At 39.3% G+C, this 19,409-nt stretch overlaps 1 protein-coding gene across 1 annotated transcript in view; it reads left to right on the plus strand.

Annotated features, from left to right (window-relative positions):
• The window catches only part of ITPR2 (inositol 1,4,5-trisphosphate receptor type 2), a 467,092-nt gene that overhangs the window by 119,375 nt on the left and 328,308 nt on the right, over positions 1 to 19,409 (plus strand). Inside the window, exons 10-13 of the mRNA XM_012739535.3 lie at positions 1,369 to 1,413; positions 12,414 to 12,565; positions 15,929 to 16,028; positions 16,562 to 16,722. Coding sequence (XP_012594989.3) covers positions 1,369 to 1,413; positions 12,414 to 12,565; positions 15,929 to 16,028; positions 16,562 to 16,722 — 458 coding nt within the window. The remainder of the gene's footprint in view (positions 1 to 1,368; positions 1,414 to 12,413; positions 12,566 to 15,928; positions 16,029 to 16,561; positions 16,723 to 19,409) is intronic.

Below are 19,409 nucleotides of genomic sequence, written 5' to 3' on the forward strand. Positions count from 1 at the left end.
AGCCTTAGTTCTCCATGAAATGGAGAGTTTTTTCCTTTTTTTTTTTTGCTTATTTTTTTAAAAACACTTTCATTGACATTTAGTGATAAGTTGGGAGAGGCAATTCTCAGAGCTACTAGCCAAATGTCATTATGAGAAAGACTCCTGACCTTACATTTTATCATTTCTTTAATTTTTTTTCATTTTGGCGGCTGAACATCTTGGCACTGACCTTACATTTGAAATGATAACTTTGACTACTTGAGATTGTATGGTGTACACAGCAATTGATTTACATCAAAATGATTAAATTGGACAACTCGTTATTTCAGGAAAAATACCTTATAAATCTGTTGCTTTGCAAATTATCAAATAGCTATTTCAGTACAACCAAGATATCCTTTTAAGGCGGTGTAGACAGATGGGAGTCAGGAGTTAGGGACACCACCAGATGTGTCAGTCAATACTGTGAACATGTCCAGAGCTCATTTTTCTCATCGGAATGACCCCTAAACTCCACTATCCAAGCCCAAAGACATGCATCTTTGTTGGCTTCAGTAGCCCTCATGTATTAACAGACATATCTGATACATAGCTGCTCTTTTGGTTTCTTTTCCTTGCACACATAGTTTGTAAAGCATGATCTTGAATCATTGTTAAAACTCTTCTTTGGTCTATTTTTTACGATTGGTATCTGAGTTATTGGTAAATGGCAGTTTTTGTGGTGGGTAAAATGGTGAACTCTATCGAATGATTTCCCATAGAAGATGAGATGATCAGTTCTCATTTGTTGGAAGATGTGAACGTTTCTAATATAAAACGAGACCATAAACTTGGAATTTTAGGTCTTGTCTCCTGCAACAGGTTTGATGATAATATTTTAAATTGTCGGCTGGGCGCGGTGGCTCACGCCTGTAATCCTAGCACTCTGGGAGGCCAAGGTGGGTGGATTGCTTGAGGTCAGGAGTTCGAAACCAGCCTGAGCAAGAGCGAGACCCCGTCTCTACTATAAATAGAAAGAAATTAATTGGCCAACTAAAAAATATATGTAGAAAAAAATTAGCTGGGCATGGTAGTGCATGCCTGTTGTCCCAGCTACTCAGGAGGCTGAGGCAGGAGGATTGCTTGAGCCCAGGAGTCTGAGGTTGCTGTGAGCTAGGCTGATGCCATGGCACTCACTCTAGCCTGGGCAACAAAGCGAGAATCTGTCTCAAAAAAAAAGAAAAAAGAAGAAAAAAATAAATTGTCATATTTACTAATAGTTTCTTCCTTAGCTTCTTTTTATATTAAGCTTGGTTAAGGGTAGAAGAATGAACTGAATTAAAGATCATTGGTCTTGTTAATGTGCTGTTAATAGCAATTTAAAGCTAATTTTGCTTTGTTTTTTAGCTTAATCCCGATTATCGAGATGCCCAAAATGAAGGAAAAAATGTGGTAAGTAGAATTGATTTTTCCTCAATAAATTCCAAACATATTGTTTATATTTTATATGGAAAAATTAAAGATTTAATAGCAAATTTGAAGACTAAGGACTCTGAGAGAGAATCTCTGAATAGAGGTTATAGATCAAAGATAAAAGGTAAAAGATGATATGGCTTAGATTATAAGATGTCCAGTAATGGGTGCTTAGGAAGATTTCTAGCAACTGGGAGGTCATTTATGGTAGAGAGCTGAAGGCAGCTGGCTTCTGGGAGATCTGGTGAGTCTGAGTTTCATTTCTAGAAGTGCATAGAAATTAGGAAGGAGAAATGGAATTATGACATGATATTGAAATGGGACACTTTTTTGGATTCAAAATAACTTGGGTTCTATTTTTGGAGAAATTGAAGCCTGAGCAACTAGATGACTGATATTTCTGATATTGCTTGAAAAACACCGCATTTTATTTTAAAGCCAATTTTATTTTAAAGCCAAATAAGAAGGATGGAAAATATTTATTATCCATCCTTCTTATTTCATCATCATTTGTAAAGAAGATGACTTCATGGTAACAACATGATTTCTTTATTCAATTAAAAATTCAGAAAAATTTTGATGTAATACAGATAAAATCTCTGGATGATGGGATGAACTTTAATTTTTTAAGCAATTTTTAAAGCAATTTAACCAATATTTATATGTAATATAGACAGTCTATAATTCAATTTTCTTAGCAATTTAGCCATCCCTTTTGAATTTGTAGGTATTATTACAACATCATTCAAAATTCTACCCTTTGCTAGAAAGAGCTGGAATGTTTAATTAAAATGACCACTGTGTTTGCATTGGTACACAGAGTTATGTTTTAGGAGGATGCTGACATGGGAGAGGTGTATCCAATCAGAATTTCTGAGCTGAATTCAATCCTGTTTGACTCCCTTTTGCATCTGACTACCAGGCTTACAATGCCAATGAAGCTGATGTATCAGGGCATTGGCCCAAAGAAACCTTTATGTCAAAATGTCCCTAAACGTATAGGTAGGTTTATTCCACCAAGTGGACCTTCTACTTATAATTCAATTTTATCACTCTGGGTAGCTTTCCCATGGGTGCCCCAGGATTGTTGGGTTCCTGCTTTCCTATGATTTAGGAAAACGCTACCAGTAATCAGGTTTAAAAAGCTGAGTATGAATCATGGCTTCTTTGGTTCCTCCCGTAAGCTTGTCAACGGCCTCCAGCCAAAGACGAGCAGGGACACACACCTGTAGTGAAATGAGTTCTCATACAGTGAGAAAGCACAAACACCATGGGGAACTGTGGGTCATCTCAGTAAGAACATGCTAGAAATACCTTTTATAGGATCGTGGCCTGCATAAGGTGATTTTGGGGAGGATTTAAGGAAGTAGGGCTTTGCTGTGGATAAGAATGCTGTTAGGAAGAGGAAGTAATTATGTAATTGGTATCTGAAATTTTATCTATGGGAAAGACAGACTTCTATAGAAGCAGCAGTCACTCATATTAGCTGGGAGAGAGGATCGTTTCATAATTTTTGTGGCTTGGATAATATTCATATTTTGTCTGTGTTCAGACATGATTAGGGAGTGGTCTTATTTTTGTCTTGATCCATCACAATCACGGAGTACCTTGTCTGATGTTGATGTTCTATGAAGTCCTTCATGTTCAACAGAGAACACATGGCCTAGCTGAGAGTACCAGGCCACCTATTGGATGTCAGGGGCTGCTTTTCTCTTTCTCAAGGTTTATTTTTATAATATTCTGTGTGACTTCTTCAGCATGGTATAGGGCCAAGAGAGCTCTGTTTCTAGCACCACCATTAACTTGTGTGACCTTGGACAAACCAGGTAGCTTTCCTGAGACTCATTTTCTTCACCTGTGTAATGGGATAAAGATGTTTGTCCTGTGTACCTTACCTGCATGCCATGGGATAAAATGATATCAGACAGATGGAAACTCTTTGAATAAAAGATGTTAGTAGGGTAAAAATGTAAGTCATTTCTATTAAAAGGGCATCATATCAAAGCTTCAAATTGTGCAAATGAATTAAATCTCTGTGCTCATCTTGTTTCTGCTGTATAATGTTTGGTGATGCCACTGATGATTGTGGACAGAACAGAGTGGGAGGATACAGTTTTCCTTCATACCCACGGGTTTCATATCTGTGTATTGAACTACCCACAGATCAAAAATATTTGGAAAAAAAATAAAAAATAATATAAATGAAAAAAACAGTGCAGGTACCAACTAATCACATAGCGTTTACATTGTATTGGGTATTACAAGTTATCTAGAGATGGTTTAAAGTATATGGGAGGCTATGCATAGATTATGTGCAGACACTATGCCATTTTATATAAGGCACTTGAGCAGATTTTTGTATTTGCAGGGATCCTGGAACCAATCCTCCATAGATACTGAGGGACTGCTGTATAGACTATGAAGGTTTATGCAACAGTACGGAAAATACAAATAAGTCGTAGACTTGTAGTGAAGTTCACTCTTTGTGCTAATCAACCTTTTAGTCAGACTTAATAGCTTTTTTTCCTTTTTATTCTAAAACACAATTTCTTCATTCACCTCTAAAGGTGAGAAAGAATGCTGTTCTGTTTAAGCAGTTGTCACTAGCAATCCTTTAATTGCATACAACACAGATGGGTCTGCTTTTGCTGTAGAAGTTTATGACTGGGTCTCATCTGTCATTTCAGAGAGACACCCAGCTGGAGACATCCGATTTAAATTTTTTTCCTTCTCCAGAATACCTGGCTTGAGAGTCAACAAGACTGGGAATATGGAACTATAAAGCTAACAATATGGTTTCTCATTTTTACCACACAGCAATAATTATGTTTCTGTCTATAGAAGAAGACAGAGGAGCCAGCAGAGTTTATCTGCACCCTGTGAAATACGAAATCAGTTTCCCAAAACAGAATGCTGTTTTACCTCAAATCTGGGTTCCAGTAACACTGAGTTCATTGTGACCATGCTAATTTTTTGTTGCCTAATTTTCCCTTTGTTGCCTATTTAATGCTCAGTTAATATTTTTCCTGTAATTTAGAAACCTTTATCAAAATGTGGCCTTCCATTTTTGAAGTTTCAAAGGTTAATGCACGGTGCCGCTAAAATGAGGTGGTGTGTGTTAGGGCGCCCATTAAGACACAAATTGCTGTATTTATTCTACAAAGGAGTCTATTATTTCCAATCTTACAAATGTACAGCATCCACAGGGACCCTGTAAACATTGGAACCGTGTCAAGCCCAGCTGGGAACTTGACAGTCATTAGTTTCTCCTGCTTGAAAGGCTGCGTCTTTTCAAATGGCTCTTTGAAGGGGAGTTTTTTGGACTAACACCACTCATCTTAACATTACCATATTTATATGGAATGTGATCTGGTTTTTCATGGGAATGTCTTTAGTCTATGTAGGGGTTTCTCAGCCTCAGCAATATTGACATATTGGGCCAGATAAGTCTTTGCTGCGGGAGGAAGTCCCTTTGCATTGTAGCATGTTTTGCATCGTTGATGACCTCTACTCACTGGGGGACAGTAGCATACCCCCCTGTCCCCAACTGTGGCAACTAAAAGATATGTCCAGAAATTTGCCAAGTGCCCCCTGGGGGGGGGGGCAAAAATCTCCTGTTGAGAACCACCCGGTCTATGTGCATTTACATATATAAACAGAGATATTTTCCGGAGCCAGGAAACTTTGCTGAGATGTACTTGAAAATTCTATTCTCTAGAATTTGGGGTGGGGTTGGGCACCAAATTCTGAAAGCAGACCACCACATTTCCTTGAGTTTCACTATATATTGATTAATGATAAGGTGATAAGGAAAAGAAATAGTCCTATTAGGAATCGGTTTGCGAATAACAGTTTGTTAAGAACATTGTCAAGAGGAAAAGTGTTTGCAGCTTTAAATGGCAGTGCCGTGTGTGGTTACATAAAATCAGCAGTGAGAGCACAGGAGGATGTGAAGACAAACACAGATGCCTGCACATCACTATGCTCCCCCGGCTGCTCACAGGTCTGAATCAGCTCCGAAGACGCAGACATTGTTTCTTACAGAATGTGTCTCTGGCTCCCAACAACAGAACTGCAACGTGATGTTGATGTCTCTGCTAAAATTCGATGACTCACGGATGAGTCAACAGAGAAGGTGTTCTAGGGGGCTGACTGCTGTGCGGCTGCCTGCAGGACCCAGGGCAGCAGAAGCAAGGAGAGTCGTTAGTTGGCGTGGCTGGCTTTTTAGAAGGGATTTTCTCCATGTGTAACCCAAGGCTTCATGCCTTTCCTTGCAGAGTGAAAAAAATGCCCATTTGCTGAGAGCTCAGTAGACTAGGTTAACATTTTGAGAAGCCCTGCATTACCGTAAATTGAGCATGTTTTGGAGAGCTAGCTGATGTTATATTCAACACCTGTTTAAGCTCTCTTGTGCCTTACTGTATTTTCATGATGCAAGAAGTTGGGCATTGCGCTCCTGTCATTCTTTATAGGGCACTACGGTTTCTCTGTCTTTTTGCTTAAAAATCAATATAGGTTTATAAACAAAAGCCACAAGCACACAATTTTGAACTGAATTGGCTTCATGCTTTATAAAGATATAATATCGACTTTCTTCTATATTGAGGCTTGACTTATATATTAAAAATTGTATATGTATCACCCATTATTCAGATTTCATTAGGGGCTGATTTGAGGGGTAAATTCCAAGGGCTAGCTTGAAGTTTACTGTCAAACTGTTAACAAAGGAGAATTTGTTAAGCAAATTAACAGAGTACAAGATATTAAAAGCAGAACGCTTAAGCACTGTTTTAAAAAACTTCTAAACATGTTAGAAGCTCTTATTCACAGGTAAACATTTTCATATGCTGTTTATAAGTGGGACTTTTCTATTCATTAAAGCTGTTTTCCAAGGACCTGTGTATCATGAATCCTATAAGGGTAGAATAGTACCTTCCACTTATCCTATGTAATTGAAATAAAGCCACAGGTCTTAAGCAGTATGAGTTAATTCAGAGTGACCTCTTTTAATTAACCCTAATTAATGAGTGTTTTCTATGATTGGAAAACAGTCTCATCGTTGTTGTAAGAATGTCAAAATAGACATGTCCCTGATTACTCTTGTTGGGCACCTACAGGAAAACATTATCAAGGAGTGAGGGTTGGAGGGTGATCTTTAGGAACCTAGATCTGATCTAAGTCTAGAAAATTCATTTCATTAGCATTACAAAAGAGGAGTGAATGCAGGAAGATTGACTCCTGCTTAAAAGAAGTTACAAACGACTGATGTATAAACTGCAAAGCCCACTTTCAGTTGCTGAGTAGATCTAAATGGCTGGGTCAGTTAGTACAGTTTCCTTGAGGGAAAAAAATCTGTATCAAAAGCCAAATTATAGTTAGAAGATTGGTGTGCAGGAGGGTCAGGAAATTAGATGACACACATTTCTATCGGGGTTATGGTATTCATCCACAAAGACTGACATACTCACTCATTGCATCTACAATAGACAGTGGTGAGAGAAACTTAAATTCTTGCTCAATGACTCTCTTTTTATTTAGGTTACATGCTGATCTTCTGGTTATAAAGCCCTTCTTCAAACAGGGTTCATAATAATTGATAAATATCTTATTTTCCTTAGTTAATATCATAGTCTAAGCCTTTTCAGTATTCCACTTAAGCCACTTGTGCCCAAATCCCATTGTCTACATAATTACAAAAATCTTTTGGATTATTTCGACAACTGAATGATCTCGTTCATAACTTCTGTGTTCTTACATTCTGAGGCAGTCTCTCTCCTCTTGTGTATTAACAACCTTAGTGTGTTGGTGGTTCTTTCTTTTGGCTCTAATAGCATTGCAAAATTCAGGAAAAGAAAGCTCTTTTATAATATTTCTTTGTGACTGTAATTCTCCTGGTCTATTTCTCCCCAGGTTTTCATGATACTGAGGATATAATTAAAAACAAACTTCCTTTTCTTTCTTTTAGAATTATCACTTCCCCTTCTTAAACCTCCTTCTGTATCCTGTTTGTCTGCCTTGTTCATCATAATCACTACCACCTTTCCATTTCAGATGTCATTACAGTTTTTAACCTCGAGAAGGAATTTCTACTGGTACATGGTGTTCTACTGGGCCTATGAGGATGCATAGACTTTGTTCAGGCTTTCTTGAGCAGTGTTGTTTCTTTGTCACCATTAGATTTCAGAGCCTCCAGGGAAACTGCTTGTTTGCCATCCATATATTAGTTTAACACCTGGATTTTCATTTTGAGCGGCATGGTATAGATCAATGAAACAACACACTTTTGACTTCCTTCCTTCATTTTTCTTCCTTCCTTCCTTCCTTCCTTCCTTCCTTCCTTCCTTCCTTCCTTCCTTCCTTCCTTCCTTCCTTCCTTCCTTCCTTCCTTCCTTCCTTCCTTCCTTCCTTCCTTCCTTCCTTCCCTCCCTCCCTCCCTCCCTCCCTCCCTCCCTCCTTCCTTCCCTCCTTCCTTCCTTCCTTCCTTCCCTCCTTCCTTCCCCTCCCCACTTTCCTCCCTCCTTCTCTCTTTCCTTTTTTTATTACATATATTTAAGGTGTACAGCGGGATGTTTTCATAGTAAAATGGTTACTAAAAGTCAGGCAAATTAACATATCCATCATCTCACGTAGTTACTTTTTGTTTTTGTGGTAAAAGTACCTAAAATCTGCTCTCTTAGCAAATGCTAGTGTACAACACAATATTATTAACTATATAGTCCTCATGCTGTACATTAGATCTCTCGTTTTTATTCATCCTACACAGCTGTAACTTTGTATCCTTTGCTCCATTTCCCCATTCCCTCTGTCCCTGGTAATCACCAATCTACCGTTCTATTCTCTGTTCTCTTTGTTTCTGTGTATTTGAGGTATTTTTTGTTTGTTTGTTAGAAATATTGTGAATAGAATTGTTTTCTTGATTTCTTTTTCAGATAGGTTGTTATTGGTGTAAAGAAATCTGACTGAGTTAGCTGATTTTGTGTCCTGCAACTTTACTGAATTCATTTATTAGTTCTAACAGTTTTTAGTGGGCTCTTCAGGGTTTTTTACATATGGGATCATGTCATCTGCAAGCAGGGATAATTTTACTTCTTCCTTTCTAATTTGGGTGCCTTTTATTTCTTTTTCTTGTCTGATTACTCTTGCTAATAATTCCAGTACTGTGTTAAATAGAAGTGGTGAGAGTGGAATGTCTTGCCTTGTACCAGATCTTAGAGGAAAAGCATTCATGTTTTTTTTTCCCCATTAATTCTGATATCAGCTGTAGGCTTTTCATAAATGGCCTTTATTATGTTGAGGAAATTTCCTTTTATACCTACTTTGTTGAGAATTTTTTTTTTATGAAATGATGTTGAACTTTGTCAAATACTTTTTCTTCATCTATTGAGATGATCATATTTTTTTTCATTTTGTTAATGTAGTATATCACATTGGTTGTTTTGAGTATGGTGAAACCAACCTTGCATCCGAGGGATAAATCTCATTTGGCCATGGTGTATAAACTTTTTGATGTGCTGTTGCATTTGGTTTGCTAGTATTTTACTGGGAATTTTTGCATCTGTATTTATCAGAGATATTGGCCTGTAGTTTTCTTGTAGTGTCTTTGTCTGGCTTTGGTATTAGGGTGATACTGCCCTCATAAAATGACTTTGATAGTATTCTCTCTACTATTTTTGGGGAAGAGTTTAAGAAGTATTGGTATTCTTTGAATGCTTGATATAATTCACCTGTGAAGCCATTTTGTCCTGGGCTTTTTGGCATCTTGATTTTATTTTTTTTTAATCTTTATTTAAGAGATGAGGTCTCACTCTGCTGCCCAGGATAGAGTGCAGTGGCATGATCACAGCTCACTGCAACCTCAAACCTCCGGGCTCAAGGGATCCGCCTGCCTCAGCCTCCCAAGTAGCTGGGACTACAGGCATGTGCCACCATGCCTAGCTAATTTTTTGTAGAGATGGGGTCTCACTATGTTGCCCAGGCTGATCTCAAACTCTCAGCCTTAAGCAGTTCTCCTGCCTGGGCCTCCGATAGTGTTGGAATTCACGTATGAGCCACTGTGCCCAGCCAGTCTTATATATATATATATAACTCCAAGGAAAAGGCAGTCACAAAAGTGGAGCAAAAAAGGCAACTATGTAGAGTCAGTTATGTTTATCTTTTCGAGGTTGTTAGCTGATGGTTTTCTGGGAGCCTTTTTGATTATAATGTTTTCTCTATAGCGTAATATAAGGTATCCCAAAAGTTGTCATACATAGGGAAAATGGGGACTTGTAACTAAATGTACCTTTATTTACAAAATATTCATTACAAAATTTTACAAATTTTTTTCTTTGTATGGAGACTTTTGGGACACTGTGTAGTTAAGACTATGGAATCAGCTGGAGTTGGATTTGCTTTTCAGCTCTACCACATGAGTATTCTGTAAACTTGACTTCTTGAGCTTCCGTTTGCTCACCTGTAAAATGGGATAGTAATATCTAACTCCTAGTCCTTACTAGGCTACACATATTTTAGACATTGTATTTTCCCTGCCAATGAAAGGAACTTGAAGTGACATTGGACCATAGGCCATTTTTCTTGCAAACTTCTGTTTTTCTTCTAGTGTACCATACTAATTTCCATTTTCTTCTTCCTTCCCTGTTCTACCATTCCATTCCAACTGGTTCTTTTTCCTTTAGGATCTTGCTCCCAATCCATTGTGAGAGTTGAAATGCAGGAAATAGGCAGAACTGTACAAAGGGCTGTCTAAATTTCTATGAAGAATAATTAAAAACCAAGGAATAAATTTCAAGTAATAGAATTTCACTTGATTAGCTGCTGACATAGATTTATTTGGGAAAAAGTCTTTTCAGTCCACAGGTAATATCTAAAAACCCTTTCCAAGCTTGAGATTCCATCATCCTAAGCTATTAGGCCACCTCGGCAGCCAATCTCTCTGACCCATTTGCCTGGACGGACTACTCTAGTATTGGGTTATTTGAAGATATTTAGACTTTCTTCTTGCGGAATGAGAGGGTGTTTGGGGCCCTCATAGCTTTTGTCTTTAATTCTCTGACTTCCTTGTCTTTAATGCAAATCACTGTGAAAGTGGGTCTCATGACCTATGACCCAAGAGAATTTTTTCAGAAGACTTGAGGAAGGTTCTTAGCCATGAGTTCATATTTTCTCTTTGAGGAGTGACTCCTTCAGTGTCTAAGGGCTCCAGGCCTCTGGCTTTATTTAGCTTGGATTGAGGCCGTGGCCATTTGAATTTAGAGTTGAGCATTCACTACCACCACTCACTGCTCCTCCCTCCACTTCCCTACCTTCTCCCTACCTCCTCTCCTTCTCATCCTTTCCCCTTCTTCCTCCTCTGTTTCTCCCTCTTTTTTCCCTTTCTTCCTACCCTCCCCTCATCCATCATCTTTTATAGGTGACTGCACTCATCTCTTTGTTTAGTGGAAATGAGAATGCTTAGCTTTCTCTCTCTCAAGTTTTAGTTGTGAGATTAATGAGAACAGCCAAGCAAATGGCTTTGGTATCATGAGAAGCTTTGTGTCATTTCAGAAGTATAGTTTGCTTTCTGTTTCTGCATTTTCTCCTTCCCTATATACCCACCCTCTCTTATTACGTGTGGCATTTTAAGTATGCCTTTTTCTGATCCCTGAACAGAGTTAACATTTACTGATGAGAAACAACTGTTATGGCGGTCAAACCACTTTGGTAGAATTTGCTGCCGGACCCCTGCTTTCATTTAACTCTGAATTTTGGTCTCTGTGGAAGACTCGAAAGTCAAAGATGACAACCGCTACCAGGTGATGCTGGGTCATGTGAGATTTAGCAGATCATGCTCCTGCTCCTGTTTAGGAACCTCTGTCCACTCACAGTCCAGTGGTGCCACCGATTTGTGCACCATGCACAGAAGAAACCAGAAATGAAACTGAAAGATTTTCTGACTTGAGGAAAATGATATTCACGAACTTGGGGTGAGGGGGAAGATGGGACTCCAAGTGAATGTTTTGAATGATCAAGTGTAATATCTTGTTTTCACAGCAACCATTAAGTAAATGCTTGTTGATGGGTGTAGATTGCTTGTGTTTCTCTTTTGGGCATCCCTCCCTTCCCTCAGTTTCATGCACCTTCCCATGATGGGATATTGACAAGTCTGTCTGTCTGTCTCTCTTTCTTTCTCTCTCATTTTGAAATTTCAATTGCTTTAATAAATATGTATAAGTAACTATATTTAATCTACTTAATTACCAAGCTTATATTGCATTTGCTGTGTTGCATTTTGGTTTCTTGTGCATCTACTTCTTCCATGGGGCATTGGGAATTTGGGGAGTTCAAGTAAAAAAGACATAATTGTTAATTTTGTGTTGTTGCCTGCTTAAAATGGTAGGGTGTGCTGGGAGTATTGACCAAGTTTCACATCATCGTGAAGGCTTCTGTGTGTGATTTCCCTTTATCTCATTTTGTATGCAATTATAGTATGTTCTTGGATCTGATAGAACAAGCTGATGAACTGAATGGGAATGTTGCTGATGACTCTCCTCCTCTCCAAGTTAATGCTCTGTTTATGTTTTGGGAGTTAGGCACAGATTTCCAAACACTGCCATGCTTGCTCTTTAATTTTTGCAATCTAGAGGATTCAACATACTGCTTCTTCTCTGTGTTTGTTTTACCTGTGGAATGGTCAAAACTAGGACTTTGTGAATAGGTTTAAGGGAACGAGAGGAGGGTCCCTAACTATTGTGACTGTTAGCCTTGATGACGTGTGCAGATCAACCCCCCCACCCTGGGAGTGTGCAGCTTATCACTGTTGACAGTAATTACCTCAAAGGCTGCCAGGCCTGAGCTCCTCTATCTGGATGATGTGAAATAGACACCTCAGCAATCCAGTGAAGCATTGTAGTGACATGCGGATTTAAACCTTATCTTCTGATTAATTGGCGGGTTCAGTATCAAGCCGGACAAAAGTAAATAACTCTGTACCTCCTCAACAGAGAGATGGAGACCTTCCAACTTCAAAGAAAAAACGCCAGGCGGGGGAGAAGATCATGTACACCTTGGTCTCTGTCCCACATGGAAATGACATTGCATCCCTTTTTGAGCTGGATGCCACAACTCTTCAGAGAGCTGACTGTCTGGTTCCAAGGTAAAAAACAAACAAACAGAAAAAACACAGTTAAAAAATGTTTCTTTGAATAATTATACCAGTAGGTAAGGAATGAAAATCATAATGTTAATGTAATTTTTGTGATATCAAGGGAGCAAGCCTCATCAGTGAAGAACAAGTGTGTGAAGCATTGTGCCTCTTTTGTGAGTAGATTAACATAGTTTGTTTTATTCTTATACATAATTAAAATGCGTAAGACCAAAGAAACTCTGAAAAATTTATAGGAATCATTTATTCTCATAACTTGTATAGCCTTTGGTTATTATAATGAATGGAAAATAATCTAAAAGCATTTCTATTTATGCTTTTGTTGTTTATTTTTATTAGGTCAAATTCCCCCATTTCATTCATATCCATCCATCTGTTCATTTATGTAGTCGTTCAGTCAACAAATACTCAGTGAACGTCGATGACATTCCAGGTGTTGGTCTGTGGCATGGGGAAGACAACAGTGAACAGACTGGTTATATGCTTTCAAATGGGGGAAGCAGGCAGTAAACAAACCAATAAATGTAAAATATAAGGTCAGGTCATAAAAATGCTCTGAAGAAAAATGGCAGGGTATGGAAAGTTCTATTAGGTGAGATTGTTCAGAGGTGGCCTGAGTTAGGATGTTTGAGAAAAGATTTGAATTAATTGATAGATCAAGTCTTCTTCTTCTTCTTCTTTTTTTTTGAGACAGAGACTCACTCTGTTGCCTGGGCTAGAGTGAGTGCTGTGGCATCAGCCTAGCTCACAGCAACCTGAAGCTCCTGGGCTCAAGTGATCCTTCTGCCTCAGCCACCTGAGTCGCTGGGACTACAGGCATGTGCCACCATGCCCTGCTAGTTTTTTCTATGTATTTTTAGTTGGCCAATTAATTTCTTTCTATTTTTAGTAGAGACGGGGGTCTCGCTCTTGCTCAGGCTGGTTTCGAACTCCTGACTTTGAGCGATCCGTCTGCCTTGGTCTCCGAGTTGTACTTTGCATCACTTGGGGATCTGATGACAATGCAGCTTCTGATACACTTGGTCTAGAATGGGGGCCTGAGAACCTGCATTTCTAAGGAGTTCTCAGGCACTGCTGATGTTGTTGGTTTGGGGACTAGATTTTAAGTTTCAAGGGCTTAGAGCAGTGTTTCCCAACCTTTGCTGCATGTTGGGACACCTGGGAATCTTAAAAAGGCTCTATTTTATCTGCTTTTATAAAGGAGCAGAACCATGTTGCTAAGTGAATCTCTTTCCCTGAGGCACTTGGCATTTTATTTGCTTTTCTCTTATTGGCCCTAATGCTTTCTAGCTTATGCTATTTGACATACTGTGTTTCCTTGAAAATAAGACAGGGTTTTATATTTATTTTTCCTCACGAAGACACCCTAGGGCTTATTTTCAGGGGATGTGTTATTTTTTTTAAGTATGGTACAACAATCTACATTTATTCAAATATAGTTAAGTCATCGTCTTCTTCTGGAACATCATCATAACTCTCCAAACCCCAAATTCCATCCTGGATTTCTTGTGACTCTATTTCCTTTAGAACCATTGGCCCCAGTCTCTCATGTCAAGCAACAGAGCTCTCATGGGGCAGATGAGAAGGGCTGCTCGTCTTCTTCACCGCTCTGAGACGAAATGCATGGGTTGTGCAGATGCGCTGCGTAGCCACGCCCATCCCTAGGTCTTATTTTCCGGGTAGGGTTTATATTGCGCAAATGCTTAGAAATCTTGCTAGGGCTTATTTTCGGGGAAACACAGTAGTTATGTCTTGCCTTTATACTGAGCTGTAAGCAACATGAAGGCAGAGTATGTAATGTGCTTTTCTTTTCATAGACATTATACCCATATCTGTTTTAAAAAAAGATAATAATGAAAGATTTACTAAAAAATGATAATATTTGAGTTGGATCAAGTTCCAGGTGTCCTTTCTCAGGTACTTTCTCACAGTTCATATGTAGTCAATTTTTGTTATTCATGCATGGTATGTAGAATTAGCAAGTACTGAACTATTTATTCCTAGGGGAAATACAAGGTTAGGTCCCTGCAATCTTCTGGTGGCAGCATTTTTGTCAATCAATACATAACCTTGTTTTATGTGTTTCTGTATAAAGACTCCCTATTTTTTTTTTTTTTTTTTTTGAGAGAGTCTCGCTTTGTTGCCCAGGTTAGAGTGAGTGCCGTGGTGTCAGCCAAGCTCACAGCAACCTCAAACTCCTGGGCTCAAGCAATCCTCGTGCCTCAGCCTCCCGAGTAGCTGAGACTACAGGCATGTGCCACCATACCCGGCTAATTATATATATATATGTTAGTTGGCCAATTAATTTCTTTCTATTTATAGTAGAGACGGGGGTCTCGCTCTTGCTCAGGCTGGTCTCGAACTCCTGACCTCGAGCAATCTGCCCGCCTCGGCCTCCCAGAGTGCTAGGATTACAGGCGTGAGCCACCGCGCCTGGCCAAGACTCCCTATTTAATATACATTGTTGATTCATTAATATTGATCTCCTGGTCAACAGCAGCATAATTCATGCCTGAGCATTGCTTCTCTAGCACGAGTATCTTCTCGGCCAGGCATATCACAGCCTTCTTGTGCTTGGGAACACTAGACGGCACTTCAGTTCTACACTTGGGGGCCATTTTAAACATCAAAGTCATCAACAGAAAGCACCCAAATATGAAAAAACGTGACACTAAAGCCACAGAAAGGATACGTGCACAGTATGAGAGCTGAAGTAAGAAGGCAGAGTGTCACCTCATTTTACCTCAGCTTGGAAATGTCTCTGTTGCATGACTCAAATTTTTGCCGCTCTGTGTATGTCCTTGAATGACCCCCAAAGCTCCACGAGTATTGAGTTTGGGGTTATGGATAAATTCTAGTGAGTAGGAGAATGCACAAGTACAGAATCCGCAAATAATGCGAATTGACTGTGTAGACTTTCACGTGCAGATAATTAAATTACAAAAAGGACCACTTGTCAGCAGTTTTAACTGAGTGGTTACTTGATCCATGTTCTCAGGTTAGCATGTATCAAAACTGCCCTGGAGAACCTGTTAAAGGACTCATTGTTGGGCTCCTCTCATCGTTTCTGGTTTAGTGAATGGGGATGACATCTTAGAATTTGCATTTCTAGCAAGTTACCAGGTAATGCTGAAGCCACTGGTCCAAGGACCACACTTTGAGAACCAAAGTGGCCTAGGTATTAATGCTACATGCTTTGGAATAGTCTATAATTCGGAATTTTTTCTTAAACCAGAGGGATCCTGGGTCAATTACTAATTTTCTTTTATGTTCTTATCATGTATGAAACTGTTAAATATATGAATTTGTAAGCACAATTTTTATAATCTGTTTTTTATATTGTTTCGCTTTTAGGAACTCTTACGTTCGGTTAAGGCATTTATGCACCAACACGTGGGTAACCAGTACTAGTATCCCCATAGACACCGATGAAGAGAGACCTGTTATGTTGAAGGTAAATGTTACTGAGGATGGTTTAATTGTCAGCCAAATACTGTGTGAATAGGATTTAGGGTAGGCATTCTGTGTGACATGTTCCTTAAAATCTGTCTTCACCAATATCAGAGATTGTAGCAATTAATTTAATCAAGCACACGTGTTTGCCAATTGCTTTGGTAGATGAACTAAGTGGGTTGGCTGCAGCAGGATGTGATGGAAGAGGATGCAACATAGACATCAAACAACTGGGAGGAGTGTGTGGAAAGAGGAGAAAACTCCAGGAGTGCAATTACTCTGTTGAGGCTGAGGCAGAGGGCAAGTGTGAAAGGGATATGTTTTCAGTGGGGCTTTGAGAACAAGGCAGGAAATGGGCATGAAGAATCTCTGTGTCCCTACAGCATTTTGTAGTAGACGAATGCATGCGGAATTCCTATGTTTGGGTCATCTACTCTTGTCTTGTATTTCTTAAACAGTACTAGATGTGTTAGTCCTCCAAGGATATTGCATAGTTATTTTAAAAAACTAATCTTATGGAAAAACACTTTTCAGATTGGAACCTGCCAAACAAAGGAAGATAAAGAAGCATTTGCCATTGTGTCCGTCCCTCTGTCTGAGGTCCGAGACTTAGACTTTGCCAACGACGCAAATAAAGTGCTGGCGACCACAGTCAAAAAGCTGGAAAATGGCACGATAACTCAGAATGAAAGGAGGTTAGTAACTTTTTCAAATGCCTCTGAAATCATCAAGAGTCAATTGTCAACTCTTGCAGTAAACCTCAAGTGTATGACTGGGAGTATTTAGAACATTCTCACTAGCAGCACATCTGCTTCCGAATGAAGTGGGAACTTGATTCCTCTTGATCATGGTGAGGGAGTGAAAATGGTCAAATTAAAATCTGGTGGAATATTCACTTTTCCCATGGTAGCTTGGCTTGAAAATAGTTGTTTCCAGGTACTTTCTGATCTTTGCAGTCTCCCTTGCTAAGCACCGAGATATTCCTTAAAGAAAAGGACAAATAAAGATTCAGATTATGGGCGGTCCACAGTCACTGGTTGAAACCCTGTGCAAGTCCCCCTTCTTCGGTTACCGCAGGAGAGAATCTTAACCTCTCAAGGTGATTCCGAGAAAGCTGGTGGACTGGGACTAAACAGAGAGCATGCTCTTTCATTTCCCCTGCTTCTTTCCCTTCTGTTCTGGAATGAAAAACAATAAAGAAAAAAGAAGGCTTTTCCTGAGAAACATGAAGTTGCAATTATTAATCTTAATTTGGCAATTTCAGAAAAGCTACCTGCCATCAAAATTCACTGAGAGCTGCCTGTCAGGACTGTCAAGCTTACTGGCAGAATTGAATACATTTATATTATTTTCTTAGTTTTAGAAATCAATGTAAACTTTTTTTTTCTGAAAATAATTGATAACTCTGACTTTTTCCCCAGTGGAGAATTAAGTTATTATTAAATATTCTTTTTTTACTCAAAACCAGGAAGAGCGATACCAGGTCCAAGGGAGGGTGTTAGAATGCCTGTTTTGTTCCCATCCTCTTCCTTCTCCTTCTCCTCCTCCTCTCTCTCCTTCTCCTCCTCCTTTCCCTCCTCCTCCTCCTTCTTCTTCTTCTTCTTCTCCTTCTCTCTCTCTCTCTCTCTCTCTGTCTCTGTCTCTCCCTCCCTCCATCCACCCCAGGAATAGACTCTGGAGTCACAGCTCCTGTGTTTTGCTCCAAGATCCTCAACCTTTGGTATTTTTCAGTGGAATTTTTGGGTCTCATTCTACATAGCTGCACCAACAAAACAGACAGCAGTAGGAATATGTTGGCAGGAGGGAAAATAGAGGGGTGTTAACTGCTATTCAGGGCTTGAGAAAGTGACACATGCAATCTTTAACCAACATTTCTGCACCATGTTTTACCTCTGAGGATACACAATAAGTGTGGGGGTTCCTCTGAAGCATCTAGAGCTCAGAGATGTGATTGATTCAGTATTACTAAACTCTTGGTATGTGCCAGGCACTAGGTCTATGTGGTGCTAATGAGGTGGTGAAGGTCACAGACCGTACCCATGTCTTCAAGCCACTTATGGTTTTGAGGGGCGCTTCTAATTCCTCATGATAGAAGCTTAGGATCTGTTAATAGAATAGGGGTCATCCGATATGTGATCACCAGGTCAGATGGTTTTCTGATGTTGCTTCCTAGAGCAACATCATTTTCCCTTAAATTTTATTTGTTAGATATTACTGTGGCTACACTGGCTACACCAACTATCTTTTGTCTAGTATTTGACTGATGCTGCATTTTCAATATTCCTTTATTTCAGATTTCCTAGTCATTTTGCTTTAGTTCTATCTCTTGTGAGCAGCAGAAAGCAGGATTTAAAAAGTCTAATCTGATAGTCTATTTCTTTTTTTTTTCTTCTTCTTATTTTTAGACAGAGTCTCACTCTGTCACCCAGGCCAGAGTGCAGTAGCCTCATCACAGCTCACTGCGACCTCAAACTTCTGGGCTCAAGTGATCCTCCTGCCTCAGCCTCTGGAGTAGCTGGGACGACAGGTGTGCGTCACCACGCCTGGCTAACTTTTTTCAATTTTTTTGTAGAGATGAGATCTCGTACCTGCTCAGGCTGGTCATCTATTTTAATTTGCAAGATTAATTACCTTGTCATTGATAAATGTATTTGGATTCATTCTTATTTTGTTTTTGTTTTTCTTTCTTTAGTGTCGCTTGTTTTCTTTTCCTTTCATTTCTTTCTTGATTTCTATTAGGTTGATAAAGTTTATATTCCCCCTCCCCACATTTTACCTTTTCCTCTACTGATTTAGAAGTTTTAGGTCATATTTCTATTCCTTAGTAATTATCCTTAAGTTCTTATTATGCATTTTTATTTTATTTTATTATTTTATTTTATTTTTTTTTTTGAGACAGAGTCTCACTGTGTTGCCTGGGCTAGAGTGCCGTGGCATCAGCCTAGCTCACAGCAACCTCAAACTCCTGGGCTCAAGCGATCCTCCTGCCTCAGCCTCCTGAGTAGCTGGGACTACAGGCACATGCCACCATACCTGGCTAATTTTTTCTATTTTTAGTTGTTTGGCTAATTTCTTTGTATTTATAGTAGAGACGGTGTCTCACTCTTGCTTAGGCTGGTCTCGAACTCGTGACCTCAAGCGATCCTCCCCCCCCTTGGCCTTCCAGAGTGTTAGGATTACAGGCGTGAGCCACCTCGCCCGGCCTCTTATCATGCATTTTAATTCTATATTTTTTCTTATAAAACTTGAAGTTATTAATATTTCTTTATTCCTCTCATGGGAGAAAAGTGCCTCAGTGTGTTTTAATTATGTGCAGATATTCTCCCTCCCATCTTTCTTATACTGGTTGTCAAGAGGTAGAAACAGAAGGTGGGCTTTCCCG

The sequence above is a fragment of the Microcebus murinus genome, chromosome 10, assembly GCF_040939455.1.
Source record: "Microcebus murinus isolate Inina chromosome 10, M.murinus_Inina_mat1.0, whole genome shotgun sequence".
Classification (NCBI taxonomy): domain Eukaryota; kingdom Metazoa; phylum Chordata; class Mammalia; order Primates; family Cheirogaleidae; genus Microcebus; species Microcebus murinus.